This window comes from Phoca vitulina, unplaced genomic scaffold (genome assembly GCF_004348235.1).
Source record: "Phoca vitulina isolate PV1807 unplaced genomic scaffold, GSC_HSeal_1.0 scaffold13, whole genome shotgun sequence".
Taxonomy (NCBI): domain Eukaryota; kingdom Metazoa; phylum Chordata; class Mammalia; order Carnivora; family Phocidae; genus Phoca; species Phoca vitulina.
The window spans coordinates 41,670,833-41,687,699 of NW_022589716.1; the positions used below are offsets into that span (position 1 = coordinate 41,670,833).

The window sequence follows — 16,867 nt, forward strand, 5'->3', positions numbered from 1 at the left end:
ACTGGAAAAACAAATGGATTTTGAAGAGATGAACTTCTTGGTACAACATAGGACGCACCACTGCCTATCAGGGAGGCAAACACAGAAGGGGTGGGGGACCCTTAGATATCCCACTTGGGGAGAGGGGTCTCCAGCCTTACACACGGTTTCTTCTCTCTGATCCATGAGGAGGGGAAGAGAAGAAGGTGCTCTTAAGTGAGCCATCCCTAAAGTGCAGGCACCAAAAATGCGCCCGCAGACCCGTTGGAGGGATCTGTCAAGTCTCTGTCACAGAATGGATGAATGGGTGGGAGTGTGGGGAGAGAGGATCTTTCTCACCTAATATTGAGGAGGGAGTAGTTCTTTTTTGTCTCATCATAGGAGTGTGTGTGTGTTGGGAGCGGGGGGGGGGGGGGCGCAGATTATTCCTTCCTCCATCACCTGGAGGTTGAGGAGATGGCACCTTTCTCCCAGCTTTGGGAAAGGAGGTGGTTCTATTCTTTCCCACTACAGGAAGTGTGTGCGTGTGCTTACGTGCGCGCGCGCCAGGGGGAATGGGTCCTTTCTCACCTCAGGGTGGGGATGCTGACACCTCTCTTCCAAAGGGAGTGGGGACAGTTTCCTTCGCCTCCATCTCGGGAGAGACATGGCTCTTTTATCCCCAACCAAAAAGGGGTAGGGGTCTCGGCTCCCTTTTCCCTATTCTCGGGGAGCAAGACTGGCTCCCACGCTCTCTCCACAGAGCTCCGCTCAGGTTGCAGGAGGCCTGGCAATCCCCCGACCCAAATCCCCAGACTAGAGGCCCCACGGCTAGGCGCGGGCGCGCAGGCTGCGAGTCGGGGGCGGCGCCCGCTCTGCGGCGCGGGGCGGGGCGAGAGGTGGCCCCGCCCCCGGCCCCGCCCGCTCCCTGGCGCGGAGCCTCGCGCCTCCCGGCCCGCCCGGCCCAGTGCACCGCGGGTGTCTGCTGGGCTCGCTCGCCGCGGACCGGGCCGCAGCCGCCTCAGCCGCCTCAGTGTCCCAGCCACCGCCGCCTCAGTCTCGCCCTCCGCGCCACCCGGCCCCGCCGCCCCGCGCGCCCCCAGCCCCTCAAGCCAGATGATGAACTTCCTGAGGCGCCGACTGTCGGACAGCAGCTTCATCGCCAACCTGCCCAATGGCTACATGACCGACCTGCAGCGGCCCGAGCCCCAGCAGCCGCCGCCGCCGCCCCCCGGTCCCGGCGCGGCCTCGGCCTCCTCGGCGCCCCCGGCCGCCTCGCCGGGCCCCGAGCGGAGGCCGCCGCCGGCCCCGGCCTCGGCGCCCGCGCCGCAACCCGCGCCGCAGGCTGCCGCGGCGCCGTCGGTGGGCAGCAGCTTCTTCAGCTCGCTGTCCCAAGCCGTGAAGCAGACGGCCGCCTCGGCCGGCCTGGTGGACGCGCCCGCGCCCGCGCCCGCCGCCGCCAGGAAGGCCAAGGTGCTGCTGGTCGTCGATGAGCCGCACACCGACTGGTAGGTGCCCGGCCGCCGCCGCCGCTGGGGGTTCCCGGGGCCTGCCGGGCAGCTGGAGGCCGCGGGGAAGGTGGTCCCGGGCGCCAAGGAATCTTCTCTGACCGCTGAGAAGGAGGGTCTGTATGGTCCCGCAGGGGGGGGGGGGGGGGATGTTGGGCGTTGGGTGTGGGGGGGGGGGGGGGGGGGGGGATCTGGAAAGGTGAATCCTGAGGCGAAATATTGCCTGGATTCTTTCAGATCCCTCACGACACATAAAACAAGGAGGTACTTTATGCAACAGGGAAGAATCTTAAAAAAACCACAACAAACCAGAGTTTTGTTTTTTGTTTTTTGTTTTGAAGGGGGGGCCGAAGGAACCGACTTTTCAGCCTAGACACGTAGAAGCTCAGGTGAAACATTTAAAGCCAATAAAAAAGATTCTACATCGTGAGGCACGGAGTGAATTTGCGGTGGAAATGGGTGTTTTGCGGGGAGAGGGTGATGGAGGGAGTTTTCACCTGGCTGGATGAAGGCTTGTATCAGTATTGACATCCACGTTGGCCAAAGCACGGATGTGAGAGCCCAGGTGTACCTGAGCTTGTTCCAGTGGAGCATGGCTGTAGTCGGTTTAAGAATAATAAAATTCTTGTATTTTGTACAGCAGGGAGGGTATTTGTGGATTTTTAAATTTGTTTTTGTTTTAGTAAAAAAAAAGTGTGTGTGTGTGTGTGTGTGTGTGTGGCGGGGTGGGGGGGTTTGTGAAAATGATGGTGTTTTTTTCCAGCTGGAAAGATGACCGAGATAAAATATTCTGGATCATTAAAGGGGCACAAACAAATAAAAAGATTTACCTTAATGCAGTAGACAGCAATTTCGAGAATCAATCTTTCTTTTATTTTTTCTTTTCTTTCTTTTTTCTAAGGGATATTCCAACTTAGAATGGTGAAGGCTGGGGGAAAATGTTACCTCAAGTTGGTAAAAGCATGAATGGGGTTCATTCAAGACAAATCTAAAGAAGTTCTATTTTATGTAGCAGGAATTTGGCCCAAGAGATGGTTGGGGTGGGTGGTGTTGGAAGAATTGACTGGTGAAGGGCTTGAAAAAATGAAGAGGCAAGGAATCTGGGTTGCTTCTTCTTCAGGAATACAGGAAGGGTTTTATTTTTTTCTTTCTCACAAGGGTTGAGGTTAGAGACTGGACCAAGTGCTTCCTCCCAAGAGTGAGGCATGGAGGGACCACAGAGCTGTTTATCTCCTTTTCCTCTTTTGGCTGCTTTACTGCTTTTCTCTATCATTTTCTCACTGGGAGACTTGGAGGGAGGGAGTGCTGGTGTGGGTGTAATGGGAGTGAGATGTAGATGTGGAGATGCATTCCTGCTGGCCCCTAATGTGACCATTCTGAATAGTCATTTGGGTGACTTGTGTAGTTGCCTTTTCTCAGAACAATGGAGTAGAAAATCTTAAGGGATCTTTGTTAGGAAATAACAGAGGCACCAGCAAGAGTGTATGAGGAAAATATAAGATGGTCCCATTGGTAGTTCCCTAGGAGGATTATTCTTAGTTCAAATCAACAAGTGCTTATTAAGTGAGAAAGGTAGGTAAGTAAGTTTTATTGAGCGTCTGTGATATGTCAAACCCTGTACTAGGTGCTCTAACATATATCTCATTAAATTCTAAACACAAAACAGGCTTACAAAAAGTGAGTAATGTGTTCCCGGTCATACAGCCAGCAAACAGTTGATCTAGGATTTGAACTTAGACCCATTTGACTCCAGTATTGCCATTCCACTGTGCTGTGTTGCCTCACTATTATTGTATTATTGGCAGTATTAATAATAGGCTCCCTCTACAGGGTAGGCAGTGTAGGGGCCTTACCAAGAACTCACACTGAAATTTGGGAGACAAAATGGAGACATGAAACAGTTAACAAAAATGATTCTACAATTATTTCAGACTCGTGTTTTAGGCATTCAATAAACAGGGTGATTATGAGAGCCAGAGTTATTGGAGAAAGCTTTGCAAAAGATGAGTCTTGAAGAAAGGCCAGGAAAAGGAGGGGAGAAATGGGAATGATACTGGTGCTTCATTTTTTTATGCAAGAATCTGACACTCCTGTACCTTGTCCTGATCTCCTATCCTGTTGAAGGCATTTGTTTTGGGTTTAATTACCAGTTAGGTACCCAAAGGTAGGAAGATACTCATTTGTATGGGTATGATGTGGCTGCTGTAGATTTGTGTTTAGCACTAACTGCTTCAGTAGTTTAGGATTCAAAACTCCTTTTGGATAGTATTTTTCTTTAGGAAAGACTGCCTGCCTGGCATGAACCAGAGAATTTGCCTTGCTCTGGGGACTAGATTTCTGATGGAAGTAATAGTAGCCACTTTGGGCTGACTCCCAACTGTTTTCTGATTTTCTCTGAAGTAATAACATTGATTTATTAAAACTCACAAACCCAGTTTGAGTCTAGTGCTTGACAGCATTTGACACTTCTCTGTTTCTGTGCTTAATAGCAATTCTCAGGATTGCAGATTTTGTCTTCTTTCTTGCCTGAATTTGTTAAAAACATCTCAGTTAAATATTGTTGAATGGTTTTATTGAAAGTTCTCTATAAGTTAAGGAGCAGGTGTCTGCTTATGACAAGCATAGTGACTTAAAAAGGTGCTTTTTCCTCTAACAGCAAATTTTAGTAAATTTGTCTCACTGTTTAAGCTATCTAGATAGCATTCAGTGAGCAGGTGTCATATATGCCCCATATTATCTTCTTGATGCTTGAATAGGAAGTCAGAGTGTAGCTTCCCAGTAGAATTAAGAATATTGGTCCCATTTGAATTATAGAATGCTAAAATAAAGAGGGTTTTAAGAAGCATTTAAATGATTGGAGATTTAAAAAAGGGCTTAAAGTAGGCAGCCTCTCAGAGCAGACTTAATATTCAGCAGATTCATTCAAATTTTTATCAGTGTAATTGTGGGCAATGGAATTTGGGGACTTTCCTACGGACTAAGTTGATGGGAAAATTGGAGGGTGTTTCTGTCTTTTGCTTGAAATGTGTTTTCATTGGTTACTTGAGATCTTTAGATTAATTGCACACTAAAGAATCATTGAAAAAAATGGATCTGCTCCACTAAAAAATGAAATCAAGCTTATTATATCCCTTATTAGTAATTGTTACTAGTGTTTTAAATATATATATATTTTGCCTGAAAATGCGTGTCTTCTTTTAAGGTTCATACCTAAATTTTAAGTGCAGTTAAGACTGAACTCTAATTATCTTTGTGCTTAAACAAGGAACAAATGTCCATTTGTGTGTTGTTTTTTCTGCATATTACACTCTCACTGGTGAAGAGGTAAGTTTTCTCTCAGATTTTCCCCTGCCTCCCTTTTCAGCAATTCCAATTCCAGTGACCAAGTGAGCTTTTTCATCTTAGCATGTCTCAATGTTTGATTTGAAAATCAGCATAGCACAGACATTCTAGAGATTATCTAGGTGTTCTAGGGACTATAGATATGGTAAATCCACAGGTGGTTATTGAGCACCTTCTCAGTATAGGGTGTATATGCTAAGAAAAAGAAGATGTAGTATCTGTCTCTTAAGATCTTTCTGTTCAGGTGGACAGATAAGATAATATACTTTTTTTTTAAAAAAATTAACATATAATGTATTATTTGTTTCAGGGGTACAGGTCTGTGGTTCATCAGTCTTATATAATACCCAGTGCTCATTATAACACATACCCTCCTCAGTGTCCATCACCCAGTTACCCCATCCCTCCACCCTCCTCCCCTCCAGCAACCCTCAGTTTGTTTCCTATGATTAAGAGTCTCTTGGGGCGCCTGGGTGGCTCAGTTGTTGGGTGTCTGCCTTCGGCTCAGGTCATGATCCCAGGGTCCTGGGATCGAGCCCCATGTCGGGCTCCCTGCTCAGCGGGGAGCCTGCTTCTCCCCCTCCCACTCCCCCTGCTTGTGTTCCCTCTCTCACTGTCTCTCTGTCAAATAAATAAATAAAATCTTAAAAAAAAAAAAAAGTCTCTTAATGGTTTGTCTCCCTCTCTGGTTTCATCTTGTTTCATTTTTTCCTCTCTTCCCCTATGGTCCTCTGCCTTGTTTCTTAAATTCCACAAATCAGTGAGATCATATGATAATTGTCTTTCTCTGATTGACTTATTTCGCTTAGCATAATACCCTTTAGTTCCATCCACATTGTTGCAAGTGGTAAGATTTCATTTTCTGATGGCTGCATAGTATTCCATTATATATATATGTGTGTGTGTGTGTGTGTGTGTGTATGTATATACACATATGTATATATATACACACACACATACCGTATCTTCTTTATCAATTCATCTGTCGACGGACATCTGGGCTCTTTCCATAGTTTGACTATTGTTAACATTGCTGCTATAAACATTGGGGTGCAGGTGCCCCTTTGGATCAACTACCTTTGTATCTTTGGGGTATATACCCAGTAATGCAATTGCCTAGTCGTAGGGTAGTTCTATTTTCAACTTTTTGAGGGACTTCCATACTGTTTTCCAGAGTGGCTGCACCAGCTTGCATTCCCACCAACAGTGTAGGAGGGTTTCCCCATACTTTTTTTTTTAAGTTTCCAAAAACTACCCTTTGTAATTCAAAGAATATAGTCCTTGGATCAACAGCACTGGCATCAAGCAGGAGCTTTTTTTTTTTTTTTAAGATCTATTTATTTATTTTAGGTAGAGACCACGAGTGGGAGGGGCAGAGGGAGAGGGAGAAAGAATCTCAAGCAGACTCCACACTGATCGCTGAGCATGACGTGGGGCTTGATCCCAAGACTCTGAGATCACCACCTGAGTGGAAAACAAGAGTCAGATAGTCAACTGCTCAACCGACTGCACCACCCAGGTGCCCCAACCAGGAGCTTTTTGAACTACAGATTATCAGGTCATCATACCTACTGAATCAATTTGCATTTGAATAAAATGTCCAGGTGATTCACATGCACATTAAATTTAAGATGCCCTGAACTAAAGGATATGTGATTAGTGCTAAAGGTGTGGCGACAACACTACTATCATTTATTGAGCATTTGCTATATGGGAAATGTTGTACGAATCTCTTTACAAATATCACTGAATCTCCACCATAGCACTGTAGTACTTTAGAAGTTTAAAAGAGTGAAAAATGGATGTGGGCTACAGTGGGAAGGGAATGCTTCATGCAAGTATCGAGATTTAAACTGAACCTTGAAGAATTTGAATCAAAAGAGATAGGTTTGGCTCAGTCCAGAGAGTGGATAGTATAAGGAAAGTACAGTGGTAGAAAAGAGAGAGACCATGAAGAGACTGGATTGATGCATTATCTAGGCAGCACCTATTTTCCATGCTTTTATGGTCTGTCTTTGGACATATCATTAAGAATAAGAGAATTCAAAGTACAGTAGTATGAACCAGTGCTTGTGAGAAGCTCTAGAAAAATATTTGAATTAGAACTTGGGGGAAAAACTCAAGTGAGGTTCGAGGCTTCTGTCTACTAAATATTTTACCTGTATGTCCTGTTTCTGACTTGTGAACACAAACACACTGATTCTATAAAATTGCATTGTTCATAATAGCAGTAGACTGTAGCTTAGAATTCTAGATTATTAGAGCTGGAAGATCATCTGGGTACTTTATAAATGGGAGAAATCTTGATCTGAAAAGGGAAAGTGACTGTTCAAGGTTACTCAGCTAGTTAATGGCAAAACCAGAACTACAATCTAGAACTTCAGTCTCTCTACTAAGCCTTTTTTCCCCATTATACCACAGTATCCCTCTATTTTACTATCTTTCTACCTTCTTTTTATCTTTCTCCATCTCTGACTCTTTCAAGGATTGATAGGGACTTTTTAGTTTTATAATTGCGACATTTGAACTTGAAAGAATCTGAATGATCGTGTAGTGCAGAGAAATGGAATGATTTGACCAAGGTCAAATAAGAAGTTAGAGAATGAGGACTAGAACTTATGTCATCTGACTCCAACTCAAGTTTCTTTCTACTCTCTTTAATTTTTTTTTTTTAACAACTGATAATTTATTTAAAAGGTTGATTTAAGCATCTGCAATGGTGACTTCAGCCTTGACTCCTGGCTCAATACTGATGGGAGTAATTTGCTTAACAATCTCAGAAGGGCTGTGCAGATCAATGAGTCGCTTGTGGATCTTCATCCGAAAACAGTCCCAAGTCTTAGAACCTTAACCACAAGGAATTTTTCTTGTAGTGATTCTCAGATCTTGGTAGGTATCCGAACTGGTCCTTTCACTTTGAGGTTCTTTTCCTTTGTACCTCTGATCAAGTTAGCACATACTGTCTCCCAAGATTTTAGGTTGCGGCTGGCTAGAGTAATTCTAAATTGGTGAATCGCCACCTCTGGTTCCAGGGTGTCTTCCCAGTGCTTTTAAAAGCCATGGCTGCAGAGTGGCTTCCTGACTGACTTTCCTGGAGGAGAGCAAACAGCGGTGAGTCAGGAGCAGAAGCAGGGCATCCAGGGCTCCACTGTAGCCGCGACCACGTCTTTCTCAAAGAGGTCTTTCTACTCTTAAGTCACTCTTTAGGCAGATCCCTCAAATTTAATCCTTTTCTCCTTAAAAATACTGTTTTTGTCTATTTCTTTTAAAGAGTCATTGTGGAATTCTTAGTAAATACTTTAAAAAGAGCCACATGAACACCACACTATATTCACACTGGCAATTTCATTGTCTTATTCGTGTTATTGTTTCAGCAAAGTTCACTGTAAAATGATTGAAGGAGAAGCTTTTCGAATCAAAATCCAACAATATAATAAAGACAGTAGGACTGTGCTACAGTGATGACCTTCCTTTCAGGGACCCATTTTTACCGTAGTGTCCCTGTCTACCTGAGATTGCTTCCTGTCTTTCTGTACCCAAGTTCAGATCTGTAGTTACATTAGCGTTTTTAATATCTTGCTAAGCAAAAAGTATTGGAGGCCTAAACAGTAAGTTTTCCAGAATTATATACTTTTCCCTCACATTGGTAAAACAGTTTTAACTGGGGTATGTTCAGTGCAGTTAAGCATCTAACACAAGCCAGGTGCTGGGGATATAAGGATAAGTTAGGCATAGGCCTTGTTTACTAGGATCTTACAGTCCAGTAGGGGAGAAGACAGACATTTAAGTAGGATTTATTATAGTATGGTAATTAGTGTGCATAGGGTACTATGGGAACACAGAGGTGGGCTGTCCTAGGAAATGAAGATGTGGTTAGAAATGTTCATGCTATTAAAAATGTGTCATTGTATATCCTTAGGTAAACTACTTTGCCTCTTCGGATTTTGATTTTCTAAAATCTGTCAAATGAGAGGATTGAAACAGACGTTCTCTAAGATCCTTTACAGCACTATTTTATTTCCATGTTACAGTTTGTGTGCCATTATCTTTAAAAAGCTTTATAATTTACTCTATGGCATAATGCTTGTAAATCTTTGGAAGAAGAGGCATAGGTCAATAAATGATTAAACATGTCTTTGATGAAAAGCTCATTTTTGAGTACTCTCCATTTAGTACTTCTTTCTTACCTCCTCATGATGGGAATTGGAGACTTGTGGTTAAATTCCTCTCTTCCTGATAGATCTAAGAACTTTTGTATTCATATGTTGAAGTGTTGGCTGACAGACTTTATTTCTTGATCCCTGCCATGTACACTGTTCTGAGCAGTTTATACAACGTATGCATACACATTATCTCATTTTATCCTCACAGTGATCCTGAGCAGTAGAAAGAATATTTCATAGATGAATAAACAAACTCATAAAAGTAGTCACTTGCCCAGTAATAAATAGCTGAAATGTCAGGTTCTGAACCCAAATTGGTAGATTCCTATACACACAAGACAAATTTGCCAGCAGAAAAATTAAATTATTTTTTGTTATAAAAAAGGTTTCTTTTGCAAAAGGATTTACCACATGATTCACTTAAATAGTAAGCACCCCACCGCTTTTGCAATTGCTCACTTTCCAAAAATTTTATATGTACACAGCTTTTTCAGGATCATATTCATTACAGAGAGTGAGGGCATGGTTAAACATAGTGGCCTCAAGATGGAGAGTTGCATCCTGTTTTTGGTGTTTAATGGTACTCACACTATGTGTGCCTCTCTAACTCTTGTGAGTAAGATCTTCTGCATACTCATTGGGTAGCATTGTCATCCTTTGTTTTAGCTTTCCACATAGATGCAATTGAATACCAGAAGGCTATATATCACTTTCTAGAGAGAAGAGAAGATGATATAAAAGGCTTTTCTGTCCTGCAGATACTACTTCAGTGCAGCAGGAGGCAGTAACTTAGAATATGGCAGGTGACCTACGGAGAAAATAAAGTGAGCAAATACCATAGATCTCTGAACTCTAAAGATGCCCATGCAGCATGACTAAGAATTGCAGGAAATATACTGGCCTTGGTGTTTTTGCTTAATAGCAGGCATTTCTGAAATTTTAATCTGTTTCCATAAAATTGTAAAGCAGGTTATGATTATATTCAATCACTCTACCCTTTTCTTCTCTTTTCAGCATTCATGAAACAATGTGAACATACAGGATTGAGGTTCAGAAGACCTAGGGTTAAGACCCGGCTCCACCCTCAACCATGTGACCCTATCAGAGTTACATAACCTCTCTGAGCCCCTTTTCCCTCTATTTGACACATTTTTCTTTGGAGTCTTACCATATGCCAGACACTGTTCTAGGTTCCAGAACAACAGACAAAAATTAGTTCCCACATGTGTGAAATGGAAGTTAAAATATGTATATCTCATAGCAATGTTGTGAGAATTGACTAAAATAAGGTTTTGGAAAAGCACTTTGTAAAGGGTAAAGAGGCTTACTACTGATTGTTGCATCCTTCCCTGTTTCCAACTGCATATACCCAACCTGTCTTTGTCCCTTTTTTGGGTTCCCCTATTGTGTAGTTTTATTGTCTATTTTGCACATTTCAAGATGAAGAATATTTTTATTTTTTTAAATTGAAGTCTACTTGCTCAAAGGCAAAATTTTTGAAGGCTTTCTTTGGTATTTTTTGGAAGGAAATATAATTTAGCTTTTTTTTTAAATAAGAGAAATATTACCTATTCGACTCAGTTATTTTAACAGTTAAGGACAGGACCACATAAATCCTTATTTAATAGGGCGCCTGGGTGGCTCAGTTGGTTAAGCGACTGCCTTCGGCTCAGGTCATGATCCCAGAGTCCTGGGATCGAGTCCCACATCGGGCTCCCGGCTCAGCGGGAAGCCTGCTTCTCCCTCTGACCCTATCCCCTCTCATGCTGTTTCTCTCTCTCTCTCTCTCTCACATAAATAAATAAATAAAATCTTTAAAAAAAAGTCCTTATTTAATAAATAAATGCTAAAATAGCTCTGCTTCAGTTTCACTTGTGACTAATTAGGGAAGGGTGGTTGCAGAGGAAAATGAAGAGAGAAACAGAATGCTTTAAAAGGTGTGCCTGTGTTCTCCTCCTATTCAACCTATCTTTCACATTGCATTCAAAGTATTAAACAAAACAAAAGCATTCACAAATCTTATAATTTCCTTTTTAATGTTCTTCTCTAACACATTGTTGCTCATGAGGCTTATTTGCAACCTGCTCCAGTTTATCTTTTCAGACTCATTTGTCACTACTCTCTTAATCCTAAACTTTTGCTGTATCCTGGGTTATACTCTTCTGAACACATACTTGGCTTTCAGGATTCCATGCTATTATTACACAGTTCCTTTAGAATGTTCCTGTTGTGCTTCTCTGTCTTACCTTAGTGCTCATTTTCTTTATTCCATTCTCAGAGCATGAGGATACTGTCTTATTTTAAAAAGACCCATCTCCTCCTGCCTTCTCCATGTCTTTGCTTTAAATGTCACCCCTTCTTTTTCCTTCTGTTCATTCTCTCATTTTCTACTGGTTGCTCTGTCCTTGCAAATAAAGAAACAAGCAAAATCTGCTATTCACCTTCTTAATCACTCTTCCAGATGTGAAATAGAAATCTCACTCTTGTCTCTACTTCCTTATCCTATATTTCCCCTCCTGCACTGATGGCTTCCACCTCCATAATACTGAAATTGTTCTTGCTAAGTCCAAAGGAAGGTGTCATTCTATACTTTTCTGGATTGGTTTGACACTGTTTATCTTCCATTTGGAAGTCCCTTCACTTTTGAATATGGCAGTCTTTGTTCATACCTTTTTAAAGTTCCTTCTCACTCTTTTTGTTCTTTTTCTTTGCTTACCTCATTAAATGTGAGTGTTCCTCAGGGCCCCATCTTCTGCCCACTTCTTTTTTTCACTCTACACACATTCCCTGATTCCTCTACTCTCAAGATGTCAGTTACCTCCTAAATGCAATCAGTTCCCAAATCTCAGCCTTTAGACCAGAACATTGTCCTGAGTTTTATACACATGTTTAGTTGCCTGCTGGATGTCTCCATTTGGGTGGTTGAGGGCAACTCAAGGTCATTTGTTCCAGTACTGAATTCCTTATCTCCCCTCCTATTCCAGCTCTTCTCATAGTCTCTGTCTCAACTGAGGAGATTTCAAGTTCTCATTAATTTTACCTAGAACTTTTGTAAGTTTCATGATGATTTCCACTTAATAGCTTGAATGAACTATTTAAAATACAAATCTGACTCCTTCACTCCTTTGCTTAAAGCTTTTCATGTCCTATCCCATGTCTGATAGGTAAAGTTCATCACCTTCCCATGATTTGACCCGTGCTTTCTTCTCCAATCTCCTAACCATTTCCATCCCTAAACTTCAATTTACAGCAATATTGAACTATTTGTAGTTCCATACACACATTATGGCATTCCTTCCCCTTGTCTTTGTTTATGCTGCTTATTCCTCCTGCAGTTGTCTTTCTCTTTCCTTCCTTTTCTTGACTAAACTCATATGTACCTTTTGAAACTGAGATGAATAATTCCTTTTTCAGAAATCCTTCTCTTACCCCCTGGATATATTGGGCATCTCTGTCCCCTCCATGCCCTCTTTCAATCATGTGGATATCTTTATCACTGGACGCAACACAATGATCCGTTTGTGTGATGGAGAATTCTTTGCAGCAGGCTTAGTGTTTTATTCATTTTTTATATCCTTAGCATCCAGCAGTGCCTGACACATAGTTTAAGTTCAGTGAATCTTTGCCAAATTGAGCTAAGGAGAGAGAGATCCAGAGAATGAGAAAAGGTTCGATAGAAGGGAACAAAGGTGAGCAAAAGTATTCTAGCATTAGAGGTATATGTTATTATGTTGGAAATAATCTTTATTCACTGCAAATACAAGCGCTAGAATGCTTTTGCTCTTACTTATGCTCTATGAAATACAAATTAACTTAATTATTAGTTTTCAACCAGTCCAAATCATAAATCTTTAGAGATTTAGCTCTGAATGAGAGCCATAGCAGCCCTCAATACTGGAAAGTATTATCTGGCCCATAGTAGTTTTGAGCAGAATAAAGGCAAATGGAATAAAATTAAGGGCCGAGGTTCTCCTCCTTAGCCTATATTGACACTTGGCTCTCATGGAGCTCATTTTTTTGAAGTTAATCCTGCCTTTTTTTTTTTTTTTTTTTTTTTTGCTCTGTCCCACAAACACTCCAATCTTGGGCTGCCCAAGCTGCTTGTTTCTTTCTCTTTAGTGAGAAAAATTCCTTTGGGTTATCCAAAGGATAATTCTGGAGAACTAAACAGCATCGTGACTGAAAAATGTTGTAAGGAAATACACAGTAAGCTTTTCATGATCTGACTCTGCCTACCTCTTCAGTTCTACTTTTCTTTGATTCCCCACCCACTTTGATAGCCATGACAAACTACTTAGGTTTAACTAAATGTGCCATGTCCCTATGTCTTTATACTAGTCCTACTACCTGAAAGGCTTCTTCTGTGTTTTTGCCTGGATAATCTTCAAGATTCAATTCAGTTGTTGCTATTCTAGAGTCAGGACTAGACTTACTCCTTTCTTAATTCTTTCAATTTGTGTTAGAAACCATAATATGCTTGCTTATCTCATAGCAATTAACTTATAATCACATTTTATTTGTCTGTCTTCTCATCTCCTCATCTTCAATGCTGAGATGCCCTTGAGGACAATGAATGTAACTTTTTTTTTTAAGATTTTATTTTTATTTATTAGAGAGAGAGCGCATGAGTAGGAAGAGTGACAGGCAGAGGGAGAGGGAGAAACAGGCTCCCTGCTGAGCAGAGAGCCAGAAACGGGGCCTGAGATCATGACCTGAGCCTAAGGCAGACACTTAACCGACTGAGTCACCCAGGTGCCCCAATGGCTATAACTTTAATCTTGGTATCCCCAGCATTTGGTATGACAAGGTTTTCAATAATTATTAGTTGGATCAGTCAATGACTTATGAAAAAATTACGAAAATATGAATGACGAGGAAAAGCCAACTATTCAGCTCCCTATAAATATAAACAAACAAGAGCTACATTAACCAAAGTGACTATTCATTAAGAAGTGAGATATATCTCATATATATATGCCTGTGTGGCTCAGATGGTTAAGCGTCTGCCTTCGGCTCAGGTTGTGATCACCAGGTCCTGGGATCGAGCCCCAAGTTGGGCTGCCGGCTCAGTGGGGAATTTGCTGCTCCCTCTGCCTCTCCCCCTCCTCATGCTCTCTCTCTGTATCTTTCTGTCTCAAATGAATAAATAAAATCTTTTTTGAAAAAGAAGTGATATATATAAATCTTTTTATAAACTGTAAAATGCTATAAAAGCGTTAATTATTTTTACTAGCCTCCCTTACAAGAGGCTGATGATGTACCTGTTCTTCCCCTCTCTAACACACCCTTTTCTGATGGGCATAAACACTCCATGCTTGTTTTCTGGAAAATAGCCATGTGCTCTCTGTTTCTTCCCCTCTTTCAGCCTAGGCGCTAAGACGTCTTTGTTTACTTGAGCCTTTCTCAAATTTTAGAGTCCGTTCTTTCTGTTTTTCTTCTGTCTAGGACCATTCTTCCATTCCAGTCCTCCTAAGTACAGCTATAATACCTTTCCAGGATATATACCTCTTATTTATTTGTTCAAGGGACCTAGCAACTTTATGCAATAACTTTAGCCTAAGGTAATCCTGCAAAAAGAGGCTTGGGCTTTGTGGAAGGAAATGAGGTCTCATTTTTCTGTTGTAGACTCAAATCCTTGAAGGGCCCTAATATTAATAAAACTCAACTGAAGGCTGTTTCTTTTATACTTCCCGATTCCAGTGATAATCCAGAGAGGGAGCTGTGTGTGTGTGTGTGGGGGGGCGGCAGTGGGGGACATGCTGGAGTGTGCTGTGCCCCAAGTCTCATGGTGCAGGGCTCCAAATTTGAGGGTGTGTAGTGGAATGTGATGGACCCACGTGATGCAACTCTAGGGATACATATGGATATGTTTTCCTCTTCGGCCCCTATCACTCCCTGATGGTGAGAATTTAAGTTCTGTTGCATCCTATGTTGCAAAGTGTTAAAGTATTAACGCTTTAACTATTGGACAAAAGGGCATCAGTGAAAGATTGATCTGCTAATCAATCAGGAAACATCCACTAACTTCAATGTGTTATTTGCCATGAAGGCCACAAGACCAGTTAATACTTAGAATCAGATAATTATAGAATATATGCTTTCAGCTTTAAGAAGTTGTGCAGTATCTCAAGGAAGACAAAAATTAGGAGAGTATAGTAGAAGGAACTTTGCAAACATTTAAAATACCCAGATTTAGGGGCACCTGGGTGGCTCAGTTGTTAAGCGTCTGCCTTTGGCTCAGGTCATGATCCCAGGGTCCTGGGATCGAGCCCCGCATCGGGCTCCCTGCTCCGCGGGAGGCCTGCTTCTCCCTCTCCCACTCCCCCTGCTTGTGTTCCCTCTCTGGCTGTCTCTCTCTCTGTCAAATAAATAAATAAAATCTTTAAAAAATAAAAATAAAATATCCAGATTTAGGTGTCTACTCTGCCAATTAACTTTTTGTGTCACCATAGGCAATTTAACTCTTTAAGCTTCACTTTATTTCGAAATTTAGGGATTTGGGTTAAATCATCTATCTTCAGAAGCCCTTAGAAATCTAGTGATTTCAAAAATTAAAAAAAAACAAACCAAAAACCAAGTGATTTCTACAGGTTCGATTGTTTGACAGTATGAAGAGTTTTTAGAGAAGGAAGAAATTACTGTGGGCTGATGAAGTCAGAAAATGTTTCACATAAGGGGTAGATCTGAGCTAGCCTTTGAAGGCTGAGTGAAATTTAGATTAGTGAGGAAGGAAAGAGGCATTTCACTTAAAAGGAAAAGAAAGAGCAAAAGCAAAACAACAGTAATGAGTAACGTGTATGTAGAGGAGATTTAAGCTAGTTGGCATACAGGTTTCAGGGCAGGGAAAAGAGGGAGAGAAGTTTAGGTAAAGCAGTGTAGGGGAAATGATGATAATAATACCTAACGTATTAGATACACCATGTGACAGGCAGGCGCTGTTCTAGTAGGTGTATTAACTTACTTACTAGGTTATGAAATAGGTTATTATTATGAACTTAATTTTGCAAATGAGGAAACTAAAGCTCATAGTGAATCCAGGGTTTGAACCCAGGTAGTCCAGCTCTGAGACCATGCTCTTACCCAACATGCTGTGTAATCACTAGATAACAGTGTTTCAGATTTCTTGCCACTAAACACCTTAATATTTCTTATCCTCAATGACATAAACACACATTTGACCTTGGACAATTTCTTGTTCTCTCTGAACTTCAGTTTCTTCATCTATAAGGGGGAAATAAAATATATCTCCAAGGGTTCTTATGAGAATCAATCAAACTGAAAATGTCTAATACAGTGTTTGGGACATGGAGATGTTCAGTAAATGTTCCACCGTGACGAGCAGATTTTCACAGCAGCTTTAAGACAACAGCTTACGGGAGACTTCAAGTCAAGTAAAATAATTTGTAGACAGATTTCCATGACGCTAAAAATAATTTTGAAAAAATAAGACAAACCTAGATGAATATTCCTTCATTTAGTGGTTTGTTGCATATAGTTTAGAAAACACTGATTACTAGTGTTTTGAAACAGTCTCCGGGGAAGATGTTTTTGAGATGGCTTATTGTAGAAACTTTATTCTTTGAGTGCTATCACATCCATTGTCTCATTTAATCCTCCACACAATAGTATTTGTGGGGCATAATTAATGTTATTCTCATTTTATGTATAAAGAAATTAAGATGGAGAGGTTACCCAAGCTCACATAGCCAGGAAGCGATAGAGTCAGGACTAGAACTCAGGTCTTTGACTTTGGATCTTGTATATTTTTCTATGGGCTTTCTATTCTGAGTTGCAGGTGCCATAGAACTAGATGAATGGCTAATCTAGTTGGGAAGTGGACAAGAATATCAGTTCTTCCAGCCATTTAACAAACTTCTTTGTTTTCCAAGGGTATTT

General features: G+C 41.4%; 1 protein-coding gene and 1 pseudogene across 1 annotated transcript in view; one reads left to right on the plus strand and one right to left on the minus strand.

Moving 5' to 3' along the window:
• The first annotated feature begins 923 nt into the window (after positions 1-923).
• SYN2 (synapsin II) overlaps positions 924-16,867 on the plus strand; it is a 192,361-nt gene continuing 176,417 nt past the window's right edge. The window contains exon 1 of the mRNA XM_032411956.1: positions 924-1,466. Coding sequence (XP_032267847.1) covers positions 1,075-1,466 — 392 coding nt within the window. The 5' untranslated portion in view covers positions 924-1,074. The remainder of the gene's footprint in view (positions 1,467-16,867) is intronic.
• On the minus strand, positions 6,264-10,605 carry LOC116636804 (annotated as a pseudogene).